At 37.2% G+C, this 21,695-nt stretch overlaps 1 protein-coding gene across 1 annotated transcript in view; it reads left to right on the top strand.

Annotated features, from left to right (window-relative positions):
- Positions 1-371: 371 nt before the first annotated feature.
- The window catches only part of LOC122396127 (protein timeless homolog), a gene marked incomplete at its 3' end in the record, with an annotated part of 235,812 nt that continues 214,488 nt past the window's right edge, over positions 372-21,695 (top strand). The window contains exons 1-14 of the mRNA XM_043394268.1: positions 372-465; positions 587-740; positions 814-994; positions 1,066-1,197; positions 1,262-1,357; positions 1,633-1,796; positions 3,496-3,613; positions 5,541-5,800; positions 6,073-6,205; positions 6,278-6,432; positions 8,465-8,598; positions 8,677-8,827; positions 8,919-8,999; positions 14,690-14,787. Of these exons, the coding sequence (XP_043250203.1) occupies positions 372-465; positions 587-740; positions 814-994; positions 1,066-1,197; positions 1,262-1,357; positions 1,633-1,796; positions 3,496-3,613; positions 5,541-5,800; positions 6,073-6,205; positions 6,278-6,432; positions 8,465-8,598; positions 8,677-8,827; positions 8,919-8,999; positions 14,690-14,787 (1,951 nt within the window). The remainder of the gene's footprint in view (positions 466-586; positions 741-813; positions 995-1,065; positions 1,198-1,261; positions 1,358-1,632; positions 1,797-3,495; positions 3,614-5,540; positions 5,801-6,072; positions 6,206-6,277; positions 6,433-8,464; positions 8,599-8,676; positions 8,828-8,918; positions 9,000-14,689; positions 14,788-21,695) is intronic.

The following is a 21,695-nucleotide window of genomic DNA, read 5'->3' as shown; positions in this document are numbered from 1 at the left end:
CGTGAGTACCAATATTATTGTAAATATAATTTTACTTTCAATCGCATTGACTGATGAAGCAACCTTAACCTCAAACGCCGCACGTGCCGGTTGCTATGATTTCAAATGTTTGCGCTTGACAATTTTATTAAGTTATTGTTTAAATTGAATCATTGTTATAGTGTACCTACTAAATATTTTGTTTCGTTTTAAATAATAGGCGAGTTTCATAAATCTTTAAATATCTATATTCGTGAAATTGTATTTGTACTATTATTTTAGTAAGATTATTATATTGCAGGTAATCTAAAAAATTATTCATACTAATGATAATTAAAATTTTATAAAGCTACATTGCATATTAAGTAGTTTATATTTTACATAAAGTAGCAATGTCCAATTATCTTTCTACTGAGCTTACAGCTACATGTGCTGCGCTTGGTTATTATGATGGGAGTAAATATCACTTAGATAAATATTGCTTAGGTGAGGTTATTTATTATATATTATGAACATGAAGTATTTCATACATTAAACATTTATAAATTGTTTGATTGTAAACTGTTTAATCAATTGTTTGGTATTGATATTTCCATTTTAATTGTAGAGGTCATAAAAGACCTAATTAGGTATTTAAGAAGAGATGATGATAGTCATACTGTGCGTCAGTTTCTTTATCAATCAAAAGTACTTGAAACTGATCTTATTAAAATTTTTATCGAGCATACCGACAAACTTGAACTTTGGGATGTATTATTGAGGCAAGTAATAACTTGTACAGATTTAGAATGTATTTCTTTTTTATTCCATAAAAATTATTTTCTAAATAAATAGGTTGATCATTAATTTAACAAGTCCAATTTTCTTTATTTATAATGAGCGTGTGCCCATTGATAAATTGGAACGTACTACATATCAGAAACTTATTTCATATACTCAAGCATACAAAATAGCATTCACTGATGAACGTGTATGGACAACCTTAAGCAATCGCTTGAGTAAAATTCTTAAATTAGTAAGTTTTTAGTACACATAATACCTAACTGGTATGTATGTATTATTTCCTGTTTTTTTTTATTTATGTAGGATAATATAGAAAGAGGAGAGGAAGATAATATGGTTATTGAAAGAATCCTCGTTTTCATTAGAAACATATTACAAATTCCTCCTGATGAAAACGAGAAACGTGTTGATACAGATGTTACAGTTCATGATCAGGTATAGCGTTGGATATAGTATGCTATTATTCATAAAAGAAAATTATTTTTATATTTGTCTTTAGGTTTTATTTGCTCTTAATGCATCAGGAATTGTTGATTTGTTACTGTTTATTGCTAGTAATACTAGTGAACAAAATTACCACTTACAAGTAGTAGAGGTAGGTGGGGAATAAACGGATATTAATATTTTTTATTCTAATCAAAATTTGAACACGCTCGATCATTTTTAACATATTATTCCTTGTTTGGTTTATCGATTTAGCTCGTAATAAATTGTTTTAAAAATTTTTATTTTACAATGGAATTCAGTCTAATCATCGTCAATTTTTATCATATTGACTAAAAATAGTTTGTTTCAAATGTAATGTTTTTATTTTCTCAATATATGACACGAACGGAGTTGGTTTTTATAAATTATATAAAATCGTGCTAGATTATATCGTTAATGCTACGCGACCAGAGTGCAAGTCTGTTAGCAACATCTGGTTTGCAACGTAGTACAACAGAAAAAGAAAGAGACGAGGCAGTACTCTTAGCTGCTCGACAAAAAGAGAGGCAACAGAAAATGGATAGAATAAGAAAATATGCAGGAGTTCGGTAAGTTCAATAATTATCTAAGTATCTTTCACATATTTTTTCGTTGCTTAAATTTAAACACATGGAAAATATTTTTTGCTCTTTGTGTATTTTGAATGAAATCATTATGTTGCGTGAAAGAAGGAATAGCAGTCGAATCTCGATACTTGTGGAAAAACAGGGCTGAACATTTTTGCAAGTGTTGGATAATAACGTAATATTCATTTAACTTTTTTAAGTGTAAATTTTAAATGTACATTTTTATTAGTTTAGAGCAACTCTAATTATTCGTAGTTGCGTGTATACCACTTAATTTCAATTGTACACTGAACACATACTTATACACGGCTTTTTACGTATCGTACACCAGGGACATATTTACCCTGGACCAACGAGCATGTTCCGCTTTAACGTGCAAAATATAAATTCGGATATGTACATACGCGTAAAAGAAGAAATAAATAATTGTACTGCATTTCTTGGAAAAGTAACAGTAGCATTCAGATGGTGGTAGTATTTTATTTGTAATGAATATGACCTAAATTTTAAGTCCACGCACTGTTTGAATGGAAGCTTTTATCCACTTGTCCGAAAGAACTCATGTTTTATGCTTGTACTATACATTATTCGAATCTTTTTGCTACGCGCAGCTATTCCCCGTAAAAAGCTTTTTGTATCTTGAAAGAGGATCAAAAGCACTAAAAAGATCAACCTTTTTGCGCTCAACTCATAAACCAGTCTATGAACTACTCCAACGGAAAATGACATCAGGGGCAAGAACCAGTCTAGGGTTTGAGGTCCGATGGTTTAAAAATAAAAAGATGAAAGGACCTTATTTAATCTTGCTTCTCATATGAATTTGTTTAAAATTTTTAATATTTGTAAATCTCTGTGACTATCATCAATCCCTGTTGGTAATTTTCTCTTAAGTTTATAGAATATACTTGGTTATAAATTAGTTCGAGATTTGAATTTATTATAGTTTCGATGTAGTTCGCATAAACGATCAATCGTTCAGAGATAATCTAAATAAGATATTAACAACGGAGTTCTTGCGAAGGAAAATTCTAGGCAAGAAACTGCGCCCTCGACGTTTGGCAGACTGCTAGTGACAGCCTTCTTCTATTCCATTGATTGGATTTTCAGAAGTCATGGATGAAATTGGATTTGAATGATCAGTTCTTTTTCAATTACTAGCAAGTACATTCTCTATGCATACTGATTTGGATATATACGAATATTGAAAATTTAATCTTCTTAGCCTTTTTACTTTGAATTTTCACCCGTGAATTCATTTCCTTGCGCGAAAGATTTTTATTTCCAAGAAACGGTTTCGATGGCAGAATATTTTCTTTTATAAAATTATTTATTTTCATAATTCTCGATAGTTAAATCATTCAACAGAGATTTAGTTCGTTAAATGTTTTCTTGAATTTTTGTATGAGATAGTACATTTTAAACATAAATATCTGTATTTGTGCATAGAATATTTTCTACAATTTTTAAACGTGTGTTTATTTTTTAAAAAATAAGTATCAACAATATCTCAAATATCTATCTGATTCTACATTCTCTAAACTTAATATTCACTTTGTGTTTTCTATTATTACAAATAATACAGCAGTTCTGGATTCTAGTTTAACGATTTCTAAATCGAGGCGGGAATCAAGTTTCGCGCTCTAGGATAGTGTTACAGCTTTAATTAAATTAATATGTTTAGGCATTCACGTTTTGGAGGTACTTACGTCGTTCAGAATATGAAAGCCATCGGAGATAATCAACTGATATGTCACAAACCGTACCAGAAGATCGAGTCATTAAGTTTCGGCCAAGAGAAGGTAATTAATATGAAAACACATCCTTTTTTTGTTCCATTTACCTACTTATTTCGTCGAGATGAATGATGCAAAGTGTTAGGTCAGAAAACGATTCATTCGATTAATCTTTGGTTTCCGACGGCAGTCCTCGTAATGAGTATCTGGGAATGGGCGGTAGGTGGATTTGAATGAAAATACGGCTGTTAATTAGGGCTATTTTCGCGTAATTAGAACCGGCTCCGTGCTTAATGGCGCTGAAGCATTTAAAACTAGGTCAACGTTCTTTTCGTGGATATTTCTCCTTTTCCACTGTCTTCTATGTTCAGCTCGACTGCGAAGAGATCCTTTTCTCCCTTATACCGTTATTACCGTCTTCTCCTTAGAACATCCGTATTTGAGGACAGAGAAACTTTTCCTAGCTTGCTTCTACGTAGCTCGTTTCATTATGGACCGTCATAAATCTACCGAGTCACATGCCTGTCGGCTATTTGAATTGAAGTGATTACTGACTCCCGTTGTATCCTTTATGGAATTTGACCCTCCTTGTTTCCTCTTTTATCTTCTCACGGAATTGTTACGCAAACGAATGAAATGGGTCATTCTTCTGCAAACGTTATACTATTCAGGACATTTCTTGAGCTACGTTGGAAAGAATTTTCACAAATCGCGAATCTTAAAACTTCTATACATCCGAAAGATGGTTTACAAAACGATACATGCAATCATAATTACTGTTTCGTGCACAAATTAAGTATCTGGGTATTTGTAATATTTGAAAAGTCTGTCGTGGACTATAAATCCTTATTACTCGAATAACAATACGTATTCGAAGTTCTTTTGTGGCGAAATATTTGAATAGATCGAGCCCTGGTAGCATTAATGCAGAACTAAATGCTTCTAATTTACGACCGTTATATTTTTACTTCCTGCGGCGTAATTGATAGTGCGCTAAATCTTTGCTTTATGACCACTAGTGCATGTTCTTAAAGCGAACTGTGTATTATATAAATGTTCTTGATTATGATTCATGAACTCCGTTCGTAAATAGAACTTTTTTTTGACGATGCATTATCAGCTTCCATTCGATGTTGTCCCTATTGGCAGAACTGCGCGCGACAATTGGATTTTATTCATGAATGAAAATTCCTAAAGCACTTGTTCTACTTATGCCACTTTTTCGCTCTAGTTGTCGCATATTCGTATGCGGGCCCTGAGAAACCTGCATCCATCGCGGTAACTGTATTTGTTCGCTCGCGACGGTCTTGATTTTGTCGTACTTTTTAACATCTGCGTTACTGGGTCGTCGAAAATGCTTTATAGTCTTTGGCCTCGCATGAACCGAAGGACAGACCTCAATTGCAAATATTATATTGCATTTTATAACGTGATTTTTCTCATTATTTTATTTGTGAAATGTATTCTGGAAATATTTTGCTTATCAGCATTTATCACAAACGTGTAAAATTCTCAGTCCAATAATAACTCACAACCAAAAATTAGAATCGAGTGGTCTGTTTACTTTAAGTGCACCAATCCCTCATGGGCTGCAAAGTTTCATTCAGTTATTGCCAAAGTACTGCGAGGAAAGTTCCAATATTTTGTTGGTTTGAAAGCAAACTGTGATCCGTTGATTAAACGAAGTTATTGACTTATTTGTCCAAAAGTGATCTTTTTTATTCTGTCTGTGTGCCGCCCAATCAGCGTTTCTCTTACGCTACGCATAGGGTTCTACTACCTACCTAAAGTGAGCAACAAAAATATTCGGACAGTAGGATATGTTTGTCTCTATTTCGATATAACGTAATTATTATTGCATGAAATATGTTCGTTCTTTTTTCTTTAAATAATTTAATGCACCACAACGTGTGATTCCATGTTGATAGTAAAAGACAATTTATTACGCGTTATCAATTTATTCTCGTAATAATATTATCCTAATTAAATGTAGACCAAAGTAATGAGACCAAAAAATAGACGACCAATGTCAGACCCAAGGGGTGAGCGTACATCCACTCTAAGCGTAAGACTGTTCTTGAAAGAATTCTGCGTGGAATTTTTGAATGCTGCTTATAATCCCGTAATGAGATATGTAAGACATTGCATCGGTGGAAATCAAGTCGAACCAATCGAAACGACTTGCTATCTTTGGGCTTTGCGTTTCTTCATGGAGTTCAATCGCCATTACAAGTTCGAGGTAAAATATGTGAGGTGAGTCGCCGTAACTTCTCCATTTTTTTTTCGATAGAAAAAGGTTCATCTTCGTAGAGTAGATGTTAAAGGAAGCAAAGGGAGATAGTTTTCAAACTCGTTTTACGCATCGTCGCTTTCTTTAGATTCGTGTCCAAAGGGACCATTCTCTAAGTACTCTCAGTACACGTTTTATATACCTTGAGTTAAATAATATCTATCGACAAGATTTAAATAATTTATTCGTAATGCAACATCTTTACTTTACATCGCGATAAAATACTACTCTGCAGCGAAACAATATCTACGGAAGTATTTCACGTGGTGCAAAGACAGATGGAACAATACTATGAGATGATGATGACCGATAAAAAAAGAATACCAGTTTGGTCGTATAGATTACATCTAGCATTAAAAGCGTATCAGGTGAGAAACACGATTGCCGATATTCGCTTTTGTGCGATCGGTGAAAGGAAATACGTGTTTTTACTCTTTCAGGAACTTCTGCACACTTTAATGGCGATGGATCAAAGCAAGGATCACGGTGTTAGAGAATCCAGTAAAGTCATTAAGAGCAACATATTTTACGTTCCAGAATATCGAGAAACGATTCTTTCTCAGCTTCTCGGTTTCGACGAACTTAAAATGTCACGGTTTGTATAACATGACTTGTTATAATGAGTACAAAAACTATTTAAAGCAGGCTAAGCGAAGAATTTACTAAATTAGAACGGTACTAATGTAATAATAAGGGTAGTAATCCCTCGCAAGTTACAACTCGGACGGGACTGACTTGTTGCAACTTCCAAGGGAAGTAGACAAAACTAATCGCTTTGATTATTCCGGTTCGCTAGTTGTTGTTTACATTGGGGACGTTAGAGAGAAACAGTGAAAGTGAGTTAACATTTAATTGTCGGGTGCGTTTCGTACCCATGTCTGCTTTGTCTGGGAACGATGAAATATCTTACGAGGAACTAAGAGCACACAATAAAATGTTCTTTCAAAAGTAATTTTTTATGGGCAAGGAAATTAATTTTCACACAGTAGTGGCAGAATCTTCAAGTTAATTTCTTAAAATGGAACTCTATATTTCTTTATTCATGATCTAGTAGCTTTCCTTGAGACAAATTTAGCGACCTGCCGCGGAAAGTCATTTCATTTTATGGAATGTCGTAAAATCGTTAAGGACCGGGGAGTCGAGTGAACGCGTGTTGCACGCCTTTGGTCAGCTAAACCCTACTTAACCGCGCTGCTAATAAAAACCAGACCACTCAATTGTTAGAAAAATTCTCCCCCATAAAGAACTTTCTATTAAGGTTCAGAAACTTCCGTTGACAATAAACTCGAAGGTAGATTACGAATTTTCCACTACAGCTGAAGAGTTAGTTTAGCTCACGTCTTCAGAAAATCAAGAACGAGTTCAGAAAATAAAATAATAAAATTATTTTATTTCACTCGTTGATGTGATAATATTTGTGTACTGTTATAACACTCTTGGAAGAACATTTTTTTCATTTTTCCAGTTCTCTGTTCCAGAAAGTGGTAGAATAACTTCATTGCAACTTGAACAGGGACGTATGTCATCCAAGTTCATATTTTTGTAGCAATTTCTATATATTATGTATATTAACATAGATGTATTTATCAAAACGTAAGAGTTGAAGTACGAAAGCTTGTTGATCAACGTCAGTTTTCAAATATTTTCAGTCAACGGGTATCGATTATTTCGATTAAATTGCCAAGTTTTTCATCAACTTCGCAGACGTTACTTTGACACGTATACTAGTACAGCTTGTTATTAATCAAAGATATAACTCGCAGTAACTAAAATTGCACGACAGTTGCACTTTGGTGAAAGTAATTAATAAGTTTCAAGCGGCTCGTGGAGTACGAAGACGGTAACAAAATTGAGTTTTCAAAGTGCAGTGACCGAACGTCAGAGCCCCGTCTCTCAGTTATTGAAAATTAAAAAATCCCCAAATTGAAAGCATCGCTCTTAAACGTACTATGACATATTTCTGGCGCGTAGGCAACGTAAGGTAATCACCGCGAAAGGTTTCGTGTCCAACTATTGTCCCCTGGTTCGAGCATCTGCTTATCGAACGGATAATAGTGGAAAATGAAAAACTATTTGTTAAAAGTTTTATACATCGCGGACAGATTGATTCAGTTTCAAATCAATCGGTTTGAACAACGTGCCAGCTACCTAGCAGCATCTTCCTCGGTTCTTTAATGCTTCTCCTTTTCCTTTTGCATTTTTCCCTCTTGTCTGGTTCCTCTCTCTTCTTTTGCGCTTCTTGGTGGAATAAACAACTTTTATCGACCTTCCGGCTGGCGAAATGGGAAAAGGCGGCGGGCGTTCAACTTTCCGCGAGTTTGACGGGTTTTGCAAGGATTTCCACTACGGAAATGTAAGGCCGGTGCACCGCGCCGCGATATCGTTGCTACTGTGACATCTTAGTGACGGTGACGAAAACAGGACTTGACGGGTGCACTAAAGTTCGCTGGTGATGTTACCATTTTGAAACTGTATATATGTCAGGACTGTATTAATTCTCTGACAAGCATTGTTCGATACGAAACGACTTTCGGACTTCTAAAGAGATTCTATAGATCAATAGAATTGTTTCAGTTTCTTTCTGTACACGAATTCTGTGGCAAACATCGTTGTCTGTACTTTTGCAGACAATATTTGGCCGATCTCATCACAACGGTGCACATCTTTTTGAAAATGTTGGGTGTTTATTGTGGAAGAAATGCTCGTAACATAATGATTCAGAAAGCGAAGCATAGATCACGCAAAAGGGGAAATAAAAAAAGTAAGAATCAGTGTTTTTTTCGTGCGTCAAATGATAATCGAGAATATCAGTACATTTTTTAATCTCAAACGTGAATAGAAACTGTACAGAAAGAGCAACCGACTCCTCAAAGTGCAGAGGATCGATGGGTTAATATTGGCCCTCAGTTATCTGCAGTAATGCGAGACGGGACAATACCGGAAGTTGTACCATTTGATGCGACATTGGATGTTCCGATAGACGATCAAAAGTAAGAGTTCAGCTTGTTACAGTAAATTCTGACTTAATTGACAAGCCAAACTTCGAAACGGGAAATATGTTCGATGTTTTTTCATTTTTAGAGTCGATGCTGTGAAGAAAATTCAAAAACTACTGCGGACGAAGGATTTCGAACAAGCTATTGGCCTTATTCGTTCAGCGAGGTAAGAATACTGTTTATTTTGAAAATTCAATTTACAGAAGCTTGCTTTTATCTCGAAGTGTTCGGTACCTCCGGTAATGAAGCTGATGCCTACAAAGATGGCATAGTATTTATTTTGAAAATAACATCTAAGAGCAAGGTGATGCATTGTTGTGTAAGAGGCATGGTTAACGAGTAGCATTCTCCTTTGAACTACGGACTTGTTTGTAATGTCGATTGTCACTTGAAACGGGTCCTTTGTCGTTTGTAACAAACCAGCTATTGCTTTTTAATGACGAATGGATAAATGTTGTTTTACAAACTGTTTGATAAACTGTACATAATTCATTTATGGCTTTAAAATACGTAGTATTTTAGGTTTTGATAAGTCTTGTATTTACATATGTTTATGCTCTGTTATCGTTGTCCTCAGAAATTTTATAGATAGTTGAAATGTTCTCGATTGGTGAAATATTGAAAAAGCTTTAAAAAGCATTCTATGATACTTATGTTTGACCGGTATGCGTCTTTCATATCTAAATCGATATGGATGGAAAGCAATTTTTCTCGCTGGTTAGTAGATATGAATGCTTGGAGTTAAAGGTGTCGTTTGCGCAGAGCTGTGAATGCAACCCTCGATGATGAAAATAGTACTCGGGTTAATGACAGGTTATACATGGATGAATACCTTCGTATTTGATTCGATGCGGGCCAGCAAACGTTTAATTGCTGATTTATGTGCTATAATTCATCGCGGAAAGTGTTTCAAACGTATTCAGTGAACCACCGTTCGCTCTTTTCTTTTGTTACCGATCTCTGCCTCTTTTGCGGTCGAGTGGAATACGCGTCAACGATAAAAGCTGAACGGTTCGGAGTAACTGCGCCCCTGTATAGACGGTTTGTAAAAGCTTCCGTTTTACCAAACAAAGAAATGTAGGTGAAGAAATATATTAAAAAGCGAACGTACGATCAATGTACTTTTGTGCGTTAAATGTACCTTAACTGCGTTCAAATTGTGTATCAGGATGAAATTAAAGAAACTATAGCATTTATATATTAAAAATATGTAGCAGATCGCATATTCATTAAGAGTTTTCGAACAGTTATTCCATTCATACAGACAGTCAATGAAGTCGCACGGTCGATAGAGGCAGCATAACCAATCGCGTACCAAACTTCAATTAAAATATTGACGGTGACTCGTTTGAAAGCAAGGAATCGAACGTTCAGAAGTGAAAGTTTCTCGTTACTGCCGCTCGCACATTTAAGTGCACTGTTTGCATCTAATTATACAGTGACTGGTCTATTTTGTCGGAACATTCGGCAGTTTTTTTTTAGGGTTCGATTTCGTCGGGAACATGGAGCCAATTAATTAACCGATAGCCAAGTGTTTACACGTCCATCGGTATTTACGTTGCATTAAAGTTGAAAGAGATACGTCGTTCTTGTAATGTATCCAATGTTCATTTCAATGATCCTTTAGTAGCACTGAACTTTGTCCCTTTGAAGCGTTCCACGGCTAAATATACCCACGAGTCTTTTCTCTCCGCCAAGTTGTTTCTCTGTTCCACCCCATCGGTCCTTTTGCCTGATAGTTTGACTTGTCACTTCGATGGTTTCGTGGGGGGGGGGGCGGTATATTTTGGAGATGAACCCGTCGATGCGAGAATGAGCTCTTTGTACTCGGTTTACCTTCAAAACTCCTTCAACACGAGAAATTATACCGCACCGAGCACGCTTTTCGTTTCGTTATTCCTTGTCAAATATTAATACCCTTTATTGGGCTGATTTTGTACAGGATGTTTACTTTAAGAAATGTTACTTAAGCAGTATTGTTTTGATTGTGAGCTTTCCTTCAAAATGGTTATCATATTTATTTAATTTGTCACCAAATTATCTTACGATCAGAAATTATTTTGAGGTTTGAACAATCACGATTTGAGAATTGAACATTTTGTATCGGTACTATATCGGTAATCTACTAAGGAAGATACCGCGTAAATTAATAAATTTTCGCCGGTGTTTGCAAACGGTTCAAGGGCGCTAAAGTAATATTGCCAAAACAAAAAACCGTTTCATCGTGGCCACTCTTTCCCGTAAAGCTGGAGAGTTATAGCTTCTCCTGCAGATTTTTCTTTAGGCAGTATCCTCATTACAGTACTTCTACGGGGTACTTTAGTAGATTGTTCGTAATATTCCATCGTCCATTTCATGGGGTAAGCTTTGCCATGGCCGGTACACAATGGAGGCATCTGCTTCGTCCCGACCTTGTGCATATAACAGGATAAAAGGAAGCAGCAGACTGTTGACTGCGGCTCATATAGTGGTAGGTTCAAAGTAGGGGATATTAATAACACATTTATGGTAATCCGATAATATTACGGTAAACAATGTAATGCTTTGAATTCCCTTTTCCCCGAAACTTCCCCCCCCCATGTATATGTATAGAACGTACACCGTGCTTTCGAGGAGAGAGTCAGCCTCTGATGATCGCGTTTCGTTTGTTTAGCAAATACTCCAATCGCTCGGATATAAACCCAAACCTCTCTGTTTAGTTCTGTAAAGTGTGCTGACTTCGATGCAGGCTTAAATAACTCAGAGTCAACGGGGTAATTAAGGGGTTGAAGTTCAGCGTTTGCTTCGATGCGTGTTCAAGAAAATCTTATTTGTGACAAAAAAATTACAAGCTTCCTATCCGATAAAGACACGGAGGGTGAACTTGTTCGTGCAACCTTTGTTGCGTTCTGATGGAAATATGCACAGTTTCGTTATTTTTATAGTTTCCTGTTACGAATTTGTATCGTTTCAGTAATATAGGTCGACGTGTACGATCGATGAGTCTAGATTTCCAACTAAAAGATGAACTCAGTCTTGAATATCTTTCCGATGTCAAGGGCGAGAATCGACGCGTCGAAATTATTCGTTCCGTGTTTAGCAAAAGAGCTAGTTCGAGCGTCGGGATTGGAGGGTCGGTTGAGGCGCGTCTGAGAGATTCCATTGTCGCGGGACTTCAAATCGAGGGATAATGGGGATTGTATGGTGCTGGATTTCTATTCAGACAGCCACCAGTAGCGGCCCCGTACGAGCCACTTCTTCTGCCCCGGGGACAGCACGTACCCTCCCTTTTCCCCGTGCTCCCCTTCTTCTGTACCTCCACCCTTCTGCCACCCGCTTATTGGATTCTTCCTTCAATTCAGGGATTTTGCACTTTCGGAACTAGCCAGACTTTCCTGACCTGCGACCTGACAAACTCCATACACGGATTAGGTGTCTTCTCTCTGTGTACGGAGGACGAATGGCGTCTTATGGCGATACGTTTTTTTACAATATAATGTCGTGTTCGTAAATATTGTTGCTCAAAAAGGTTACTTTGATACCGACAAAATATTTAAAGAAACTGTCATTGCACATATAATAAATAAACAATTTTCTTTGGGAATTAATAAACGTTAAATAACAAGTTTTTGAAGTATTAAAATAAAAGTGATTTAATATTGTTTATAGAACGTATTCAGCTTTTGTTGTAGATTGAAAACTTGGAGAGTTCTAGATCTGAAATCGTTGTAAAGCTTCTCTCTGTCCTCGATGATCACGCGTTTAATTATATCGCGACGGTTTACGTTCTTTGCGGAGTATAATCGGGAAAATAGCACTCGAATATAAATCCAAGTTCATCTAGAAAATGGAGACTCTCTGTATGGACGTAACGTCGTCCTCGTGTTCAATCACGTTTCACCGTCCTGGCACTCTCTTTGAAGCTCTCTACCTTTCAGAATATTTCTACGTGCTGCAGTTTTTTAATGAAAATTCAAGGCAGGCTGAGACTTCCTGAAAAGCTGGCCCACCATCTAGCACAGTGTTAGGAATCGTCCACCATTAACTACACTCTTTTTCATGAGTGCTCCGCCAAGGTGATGACGTGATTTTACCTTTGTCCTCTGGTCACGTACACCGACTTTCTCCTGTTCGTGATACTTTTGGATTCTCGCAGGGAATAGAAGTTTCGTGAAACAGGTCGGTTCTTCTCGGATCTTATGAAATTGCAAAAGGTTTTGCGAAAGGAAAGGCTCACGCGAAGCAATCAATAATTCTGCCTTGCACCGAGGTCTCCCGATAAAGTTTCCAGAATCATTTTGTTTCTATTGTTAGTTGCAATAACATTGTCAGTTATTTTAGTCATTGTAAAATTGAAGATCTTTTTCAAAGCTCCTAAATATACGTGCAATGACATTTTACGTATTTTCCATTACGATTCAATATGATAATGTGGCCCGAGGATTAGAGTAAGAGAGTCCCTTCAATTCACATTCTGTAACAATTGAATAACGTCGAGGTTATCGTAGCATCTCGTACTTTTTTCCTTGTATTCTCTTCCGAGTCTGAGTCCATTAGCGATAGCCATTGAAAACATTAGCATACTTTTTCGTGAATTGCAGAAATTAAGATTAGCATTGGATGGGAAGCATCGATGAGGAACTCGCTCCCCCGGAGACCGGTGTCGGAAATAAATTCGATGAAACTTAAGTGGTTCGCGAAGCAGCTGTGCCCCCGTCTACTCGCGAATCTTTCTTCTGACGCTCTTTGCATCCATTCCCTTCGCGCGAGGCTGACTTCAACATCTTCTACATTTAGGTGCTTTAGAACGTGGGCGTTTTGCGAACGTTGTGCGTGGGCGTTAGCTATGTAGACGGTTGGCTAAAGGCACACGGAAGAATGGAAGGTTGCGGTGTGAACCCTTGACGCGAGCAGTTGGATGTTGATGTAGATCGTGGTGAAACTCTCATGCTCAAGGGAGCATTCTACGAAAGCTATTCAGATTGCCACTCTGACCTCTCCTTCTGTTTCCCATTTATCCGTTCGTTGTTCTTCCTCGTTTCTCTTCTGTATTTGGTTACGTACGCTACTCAAGATAATAACACGCACCATTAATTTGGGTAGCTTTGTTTAATCGGACTAATCCCGTTTTATTATACGTAACCCAATTTTTCAAGCAGACTTGTGGCTGCTGAATATTCTACACCCTCTGTATTCAAAGTGTTTTCGAGTCATTTCCACGATTTGTCTGTATTATATTTTAGTTAGAAATAAAAATAATAGTGCATAGGAGTTCTTGATGTTGCTTTGAAGAATTTGTACGAAGGAAAAAGTGGAGTGGTGTTCAGGCCAACGAACGAGATGCTAGAGCCTAAATATAATTTTCATGTCAAGAGGTGTTTCCCCAGTTTCGTTATTTTGTTTTCTTGCCTCAAGAACATAATGAAGTACGCAATTACGTAGGCCACTTCACGTAATCATTACTTTGTTATTACCTGAACCACTTGACCTCGTATACAGCTCATATTTGCAGAATGCACGATTCTGCCAGAGAAGTAGACATGATCTAACAGTCACATTATAGTACCTTCTCGATGTTTGGGCTTGTAGTGCTGGCAATATTTGCATGCCCCTCATACATATTTACACTCCATTCATTATCATACTGATTAAATTTTAATTACTTATCGGTCCATGAATAAGTATCGTTTTGTCTGCTTTATTTGATAGACGGTGGAAAATCGTTGGATCCATGCATTTTTCACGCGTAGAATTAGTATTATAGAAATAACGTTAATATTTAAATATATTTTATAATTTATTTTCAAAGAAACGTGAAAATTTATAACAGACGATGAGGATTTTTAAATTTTTGTAATTTCTGTAATCATTTTGCAGAGATGTCTGGCCTGAAAACGATTCTTTCGGAAAAGCAGACAGTACTCCTGAAGAAGAATTCGCGACGCTACGAGAAATCTTCTTTGCAGATTTGGGTGGTGAGTACTTTTTCACAATGGTTTATTTTCATATACAGGATGTATTTTAAACAAATTTCTTAATGGCATCTTTCTGTATACGAGGGCGGTCCGATAAGTACTTAGCCTCACCACCCGATGGTCGCCACGATGGCAAGAGAAATTTACTATCGTGTAGTACATTCTTGTAGACAGTTACTGTCAAAATTTCAGCCGAATCGGACTCGTAGTTTTGTTTTGACCGCGTGTGGAAGCGGGTATGTCCGCGTATTTTAGAAAAATGGAAAAAGAGCAATATCGGTCGGTGATTCGATTCTTGTTTTTGGAAGGGAAATAGCGCAGCGAAATCAAAGAGCGCTTGGATGCTGTGTACGGTGACTCTTCTCCTTCGATGGCGACCGTCAAAAATTGGTTTAACGAGTTTCAACGTGGTCGCACGTCAGTTTTTGATGAGCCACGTCCAGGTGCCCCGAAAACGGCTACCACGGAGGATAACGTGAAAAAAATTCACGATCTCGTATTGGCAGACCGACGATTGAAGGTGCGCGAGATAGCTGAGACAGTAGGCATCTCAAAAGACCGCGTGGGTCATATCCTGCATGAAATATTGGGCATGAGAAAGCTGTCGGCGCGATGGGTGCCGCGTTTGCTTACTCCGGACAACAAGCGCAACCGTGAGACCACTTCAGAGCAGTGTTTGATGCTGTTTAGGCGCAATCCGAAGGAGTTTCTGCGTCGTTTCGTGACCGTCGATGAAACATGGATCCAGTGGTACACACCAGAGACCAAGGAACAGTCGAAACAGTGGACTTCACCCGGCGAACGTGCTCCGAAGAAGGCGAAGACTGTCCTATCGGCCGGAAAGGTAATGGCCACCGTTTTTTGGGATTCAAAAGGTGTGATCTACATCGACTACCTGGACAAGGGCAAAACGATCACAGGGCTCTACTATGCCGGATTATTGGGCCGATTCGACGCCGAATTGCAGGAAAAACGGCCCCATTTGGTGAAGAAAAAAGTGCTCTTCCACCATGACAACGCACTGGCTCACACCTCCGCTGTCGCCAAGGCCAAATTGGTCGAATTAGGCTACGAACTGCTGCCTCATCCACCGTATTCTCCAGATTTGGCCCCGTGCGACTTCTTTTTGTTTCCAAACTTGAAAAAGTGACTTGCCGGGCAGAAATTTGAGTCGAATGAGGAGGTTATCGCCGCCACGGAGGCCTACTTTGCAGACCTCCAGAAAACGTATTTTTCAGACGGGTTAAAGAAGTTGGAGCATCGCTGGGTCAAGTGTATCGAGCTGAAAGGAGACTATGTAGAAAAATAAATCGCCACTTTTCCAAAATTTTTGTTTTTCTTTTGTAGGCTAAGTACTTATCGGACCGACCTCGTATTAGCAATGTATGTATGTTGTTAGGTGTATTTTTATGTATATTTCAATTTTCTTTGACATTATCTGTATTCACTGTTCAAAGTCCAGGGTTTATTTGTATTATGCATAATTCTACCACTAATTATCACCCAGCAAAGTGAGAGAAAAATTTTCTTTATCGAAGAAGTTTCTGCAAGTCGATACTTTCTTTGACCCGGCTATTGGAAAACCTTCAATATGAATTTAAGATAATTCACTCAATCGTTACCTCGAGTATCTCAAACAAGAGTATATAAATCACTTATTTCAGTTTAAAATAAATTTTATTCACAGCTTTTTGTTAAAAATATTAGAATAGTTTTTTGTTTTTATTTTCTGAGGAAACAGTGATTTTCAGATAACTTATTCAATGATATTGTATATAATTTTCATCATTATTTACAATTATCATATGATGAGTAACGTATCACTTCTTTCCGGGAAAAATTTGTTATCCTTCAATGTAATGGAATTTGAAAGTGATATTTGGACAGCTTCTTTTAAAGTAAACTCATTAATTTTCCAAAAGTTTCGAAGAAACGTGAACAGGTGATAATCTGTTGGCACAAGAGTCTGGTGGATGAAGAACTATCTCCCAATCAAACCTGTTCAGAGTTTGCAGTGTTTTTTGCTCGATGTGCGGTTGAACGCCGCCATAAAAAGGACGATGCCTTCTCTGTTAGCCAATATTAGACGTTTCTATTGAATTACTATCTTTAAATTGTCCAATTGGAGCCAATAATGTTTGACATCAGCAGTTTTATCTGGTTTCAAGAGTCCATGATACAGCAATCCTTTGTGATCCCACCAGCAACTTAGCTTGAATTTTTTTTCGGTTCACGGTGCCTTTTGACGTTAATGGCTCTCCTGGCACAATGTAAACACTTTTACGCACTCTAGTTTTATAAAAAAAACTCCACTTTTCATCTCCAGTAGTGAAACGATTGAGAAACACTTTGTTTTTCTGTCGAGTTAGGTACAAAATACTATACAGCAAGAAATTCTATCCACAAAGTTGTCTTCGCTGTGTTCGTAAATACCAAGCACTTAATTCTGACACAAAACCCAGAGGCTTTTATGCGCGTTTCAACGCGGTTGTTTGATGTATTTCGCTGCAGAGGTGATACGAGAGTTTGTTCTAATCTTGTATTCAATTTAATGCTTGCAATTTTATTTGTTTGCTGTGAATTATTTACAAGTAACGAGTATAATGTTTATTTGGTATTCATTATGCAAAATTTATATCTAAATAAGACTTTTATCCATCCCTGATTTGAATGACGTACCGAAGTGCACGAGATTTGTTTGAAATCAGTCCATTGATTTTAAAATAATATTAAAGTTGTACATTGCACAGAATTTTATTTAATCTTTAAAAGGAATCGAAGGTATCCTCCAGTCGAATTATTTATACTACACGTCGCACGATATCCTTCGCGTTGTATCACGTAAATTCTTAATACATTACAAAATTTCAGTTACGGTAAATCGTCCATGCAAGAGAAAACTTAATCCCTTGAATAATTCCGTACCATCTCGAAGATCGTTTGAATTAAATTCTAGAAAATATCGCGCTAACGAGATTCTAGGAAATGAGACGACATATATTTGCAATCTCCGGTAGGCAGCTTGAGATAAAGTTAAAACTTCGTACTTTCAAAGCACTGGCCGTTAGTACTTTTTGCCTCTACCCCCATCCACCCGTGGGGATTGCCTGTGTAACTTGAATTTATCGAGAAAATTATATTCTCTGTACACACAGCCCCGCGAGAAACTCTCGGACGCCGCTTTTGGCGGTGTGCGATTATAACGTGGAAAGTCTCTTATTACATTGCTACCTGAAAGTAATAAGCCGTCTAATTTAATTTGCGGAAAATTCGAAACTAACCGCCGAGTAGATTAAATGCCGCGGCGCTTTTTTTATACTCTCGCTGAAATATTTTGTCGAATAAAAGCTCCTCGATCGCCTCATTATCGTTCTTGTAAACGTTCGATCCTGCGTGTTTTTCATGATCTGCGCTCGCTCTTGATCTACGTACACACGATCACACGCTAGAACGAGTATCTCACACACGGTGCTCTATGATGAATAGATACGCTGGATTAATGGGAATGGCTCAAGTACGACAATTTACCGCAATGAAATATATACGGCCGTTCATTTATTTACCGGTACGCTTGAAATTTCACGCTAATCGCCGTCAGCCGTCGATAAAAGCTTCTACGGTCGACGTATTCCAATATTCTATTCTCTGTTTTTCTGTCCCTCCCCACCGTTTCTCCTTAAATTTCTGTCAGAACGAATTAACACGCTACCAGATGCTCCCGCTATGGAGATATTAAGAAGGGAAAAACTTATAAACACGTAATTTTACTCAACGGTAATTCCCGCGGGAGCGGTTTGTAATAACTGGCAACGTACATCACGACACAAATTTAATTAAACACTCCCTCGGCATTCATTTCGCGCCTCTAATTTATGTATGGATAACTATGCTGCACAGCTCCGAGATTTCATGACGTTCCAGCCTTCCGGAATGTATTTATCTATGTTTATTAATGGGCGTCACAATGGCCAGTGTTCCGAACGATTCAATAGCGTGTGTCGGGGCATTTGATTTCGGCTTTGTCCTTCGTGTTTCGTCCTGCGGTGATAATGCATCTTAATGGAAATTAGTTTCAAGTATTCCAACGTAAATTACCATGTTTTTCGTGTCGATAATGATAAAATTGAACAATACGAAACAAAAAATTTTTATACCGTTCCTACTTCTTATTTTAACATTGAATCTACCGCGGCCGGTCAAATGACCGTTTTTTAAATTTTGTTTAGAATTTCTAACATGCAATATTAGTTTAGCGGCATTTAACTTCACGATTTTTCTTATAGTATACGTACAATTTTACAACATTCAATTCTATTCTTATTGTTTGTTTTGAACCGGTCGAATGATTTATATTTTTCTGTAAAAAACTGGACAAAATTTGGTACCAGATTCTGGTTAGTTTCCTACATCAATAGGAAATATACAGCAAAGATGAAAGAGAATCTTCACTTTCCACTGTCTTAGAACAGTCCAACAATGCGTATTAAAAATACTAAAACTTTAGACGCGTGTAGTTTCGAAACTACAAATATTTTATTTATAAATGAGCCATCGTTAAAGGTGGCAAACCTTCCTCTTTAAAATGGTTTTTGGTTTTTGTTGATCCGACTTTCCGTTTCGGAGATATCTTAATTTATGTAAAAGGTAATATTTTTAATTCGGCTATCTCTTTCTTCGTCTAGCGGAGTCGGACCTCTTTGTCGCACGTGCGTGGTGCTGACCTACCTCGCGTACGTGATTGTCGTGACCCAGTTTCGGCGTAGTATTTCCAAGAATTTACTACGCACGCGAGATCAATGAACTCGTGAACGCAACGAAACGTAAACAAACCCTATCTACGAAACTAGCCACCGCATCGATTTGAAACTAAAATCGCTATATCTCCGGAACTAAATGAGCTATCGACTTGTTCGAAAGCTCATTTTAAAGAGCATTTCATCCCCTATCCGATGACCGTATCAACTATTATTATTTATGTTGTCTTCTATGTTTATTTTAACATTTACTTTGACTCTACATACCCAAAGAAGTTATAGTAATTCCTACTGATCGTACGACTAGTGTACGATAAAACTGAACCATAAATTGTTTATTTAATTGAAAATTAATTTAAATTGACTTGGAACAAAATTCGTTTTCAAGGGCGTTTTATCTTCTATTGGACGAAAATTAAAAAATGTTATGAACATAAAAGTGAAGGATATCTTACGAATAAACATCAAAACACAACTTTCTATACATATAATGCAAAAATTAGAAGTGCGTCGCCTCGTGAAAGAGAAGAAGAAAGATTGGTCGTTTGACCGGTTATGATAGGAATGAGTATAGGTGAAGTGTTGGTGGGTTTAGTGTTAAGGCTTGAGATTCATAAATAGATATTTATATACGTTCTGTAAAATTATAGCTAAATATTACAATTTCTGTCGAAATTTTTATTAACACACGCCCGTAGAGGAATTTTTTCCTCTACGTGAAGTTCTGTTTCAAATCATTTTTATACGAACCGTTTTTCCGTAACGTTCAAGTGTCAGAAATATATTCGGTAGACACGATTACACTGTTTTTCTTTTACGTTGTCCTGTGTATTGTGGGAGTTGCTGTTCTTGACGCGTCGATGATAAAAACTAGAAAAATGGATCAAACGTACAAAGCGGTAAGAGAAATAGCAACATGCTGCATTGAAGTTGCAACTGTGTATCAGAATCGCACGTTTTTCTCTTTCGTATATTTTTTTTCCGCGCTTTTAACGGACTCGGTCGAAATCAGCTAATTCCGCGACGAGTCTACGTTTGTCGTATTTATGCACGCCGTCGGTTGTATTTTGCATCTCGATGGCTTTGCATTCTACGTGCATAATGGAGCGTCTGTTCCGCGTTGATAAAACATGCCGCAAAAATCGCAAAATATTTCACAAGATAGACTCGGTAGTTTTTTTGCTTTCTCTACCGAGATAAATGTTCCGCTTACGTCGAGAAAAGGTAGTCGTTATTTTGCCATTTTATTACAAAGTTGTAAAGTAATGCTCGGACTTTATAGTATGTGCAAGAATACAAATATGCTTATGTTTTTGTTATGAAATTATTGATTTTTTTTTAAATTATTCACTGATTTAGTTCTTATATATATTAGTAATCTATATAAGGTAATCAAAATATAAATATTTAATGATTGATTTCCTCGTTGTTTCTCATCTTCTTCGATTCATGGAGGATCAAGTACTTAAGAACTCTTCTTGGTTCAAGTATAATTGATTGTAAGAACGTTTCCTCCTGGGTTTTTCTTTATAAATGGAGTCTATTATTTGCATAAATCTCTCAGGGACGAGACCCCCGGTATTCCTAATAGCAGTAATGATATTCAAAAGTTCACAAGTATTAGAATTTATTCATTGTAAGAGTTCGAGGAAACTTGGGAACTTCAAAGCGTCGTTCGCCAGTGGCTAGCGAACCAATCAATGTGACCAAAATTCACCGAGAAAATGCATACTTCGTCGAAAGATGATCGTTTCGTACCCACTGAAATCTTGTCAAATCTGTTTATACATAATCAGTGATTGATAGCTTGGGATGCTTTCGAGGCCTTCGAGTGGGTTTTATTTATTCGTGTCCTATTGGTACTGTAGCGATGTTCAGTTATCCGTACCAGGTATATATTTCATCGACTGATCCTTTTGCGTGAAGTATGACGCTACAAAAAAGAAAAACACGCACTTCTACGGTGCAATTTTTCTCTCATTCTCGTACGATTTTAACTTGTTGGGCTGAATAGTTGATGGATGCGTCAGAATAGAGAACCCATAAGTTTTTTTCTCTACTCGAGATCGAAGGTTTGATGAATGAAGACCGAATTGGAAGTCTCGTCCGTACCTTAGGTCGGAGCAACATGAAATTTACATCGTGCTCCGTTAG

This window comes from Colletes gigas, unplaced genomic scaffold, assembly GCF_013123115.1.
Source record: "Colletes gigas isolate AHSC1104 unplaced genomic scaffold, ASM1312311v1 Colletes_gigas_Sc00001, whole genome shotgun sequence".
In the NCBI taxonomy this organism is placed as follows: Eukaryota; Metazoa; Arthropoda; class Insecta; order Hymenoptera; family Colletidae; genus Colletes; species Colletes gigas.
The sequence above is the reverse complement of the archived record's forward strand: the minus strand, read 5'-3'. Positions and strand labels throughout refer to the sequence as shown.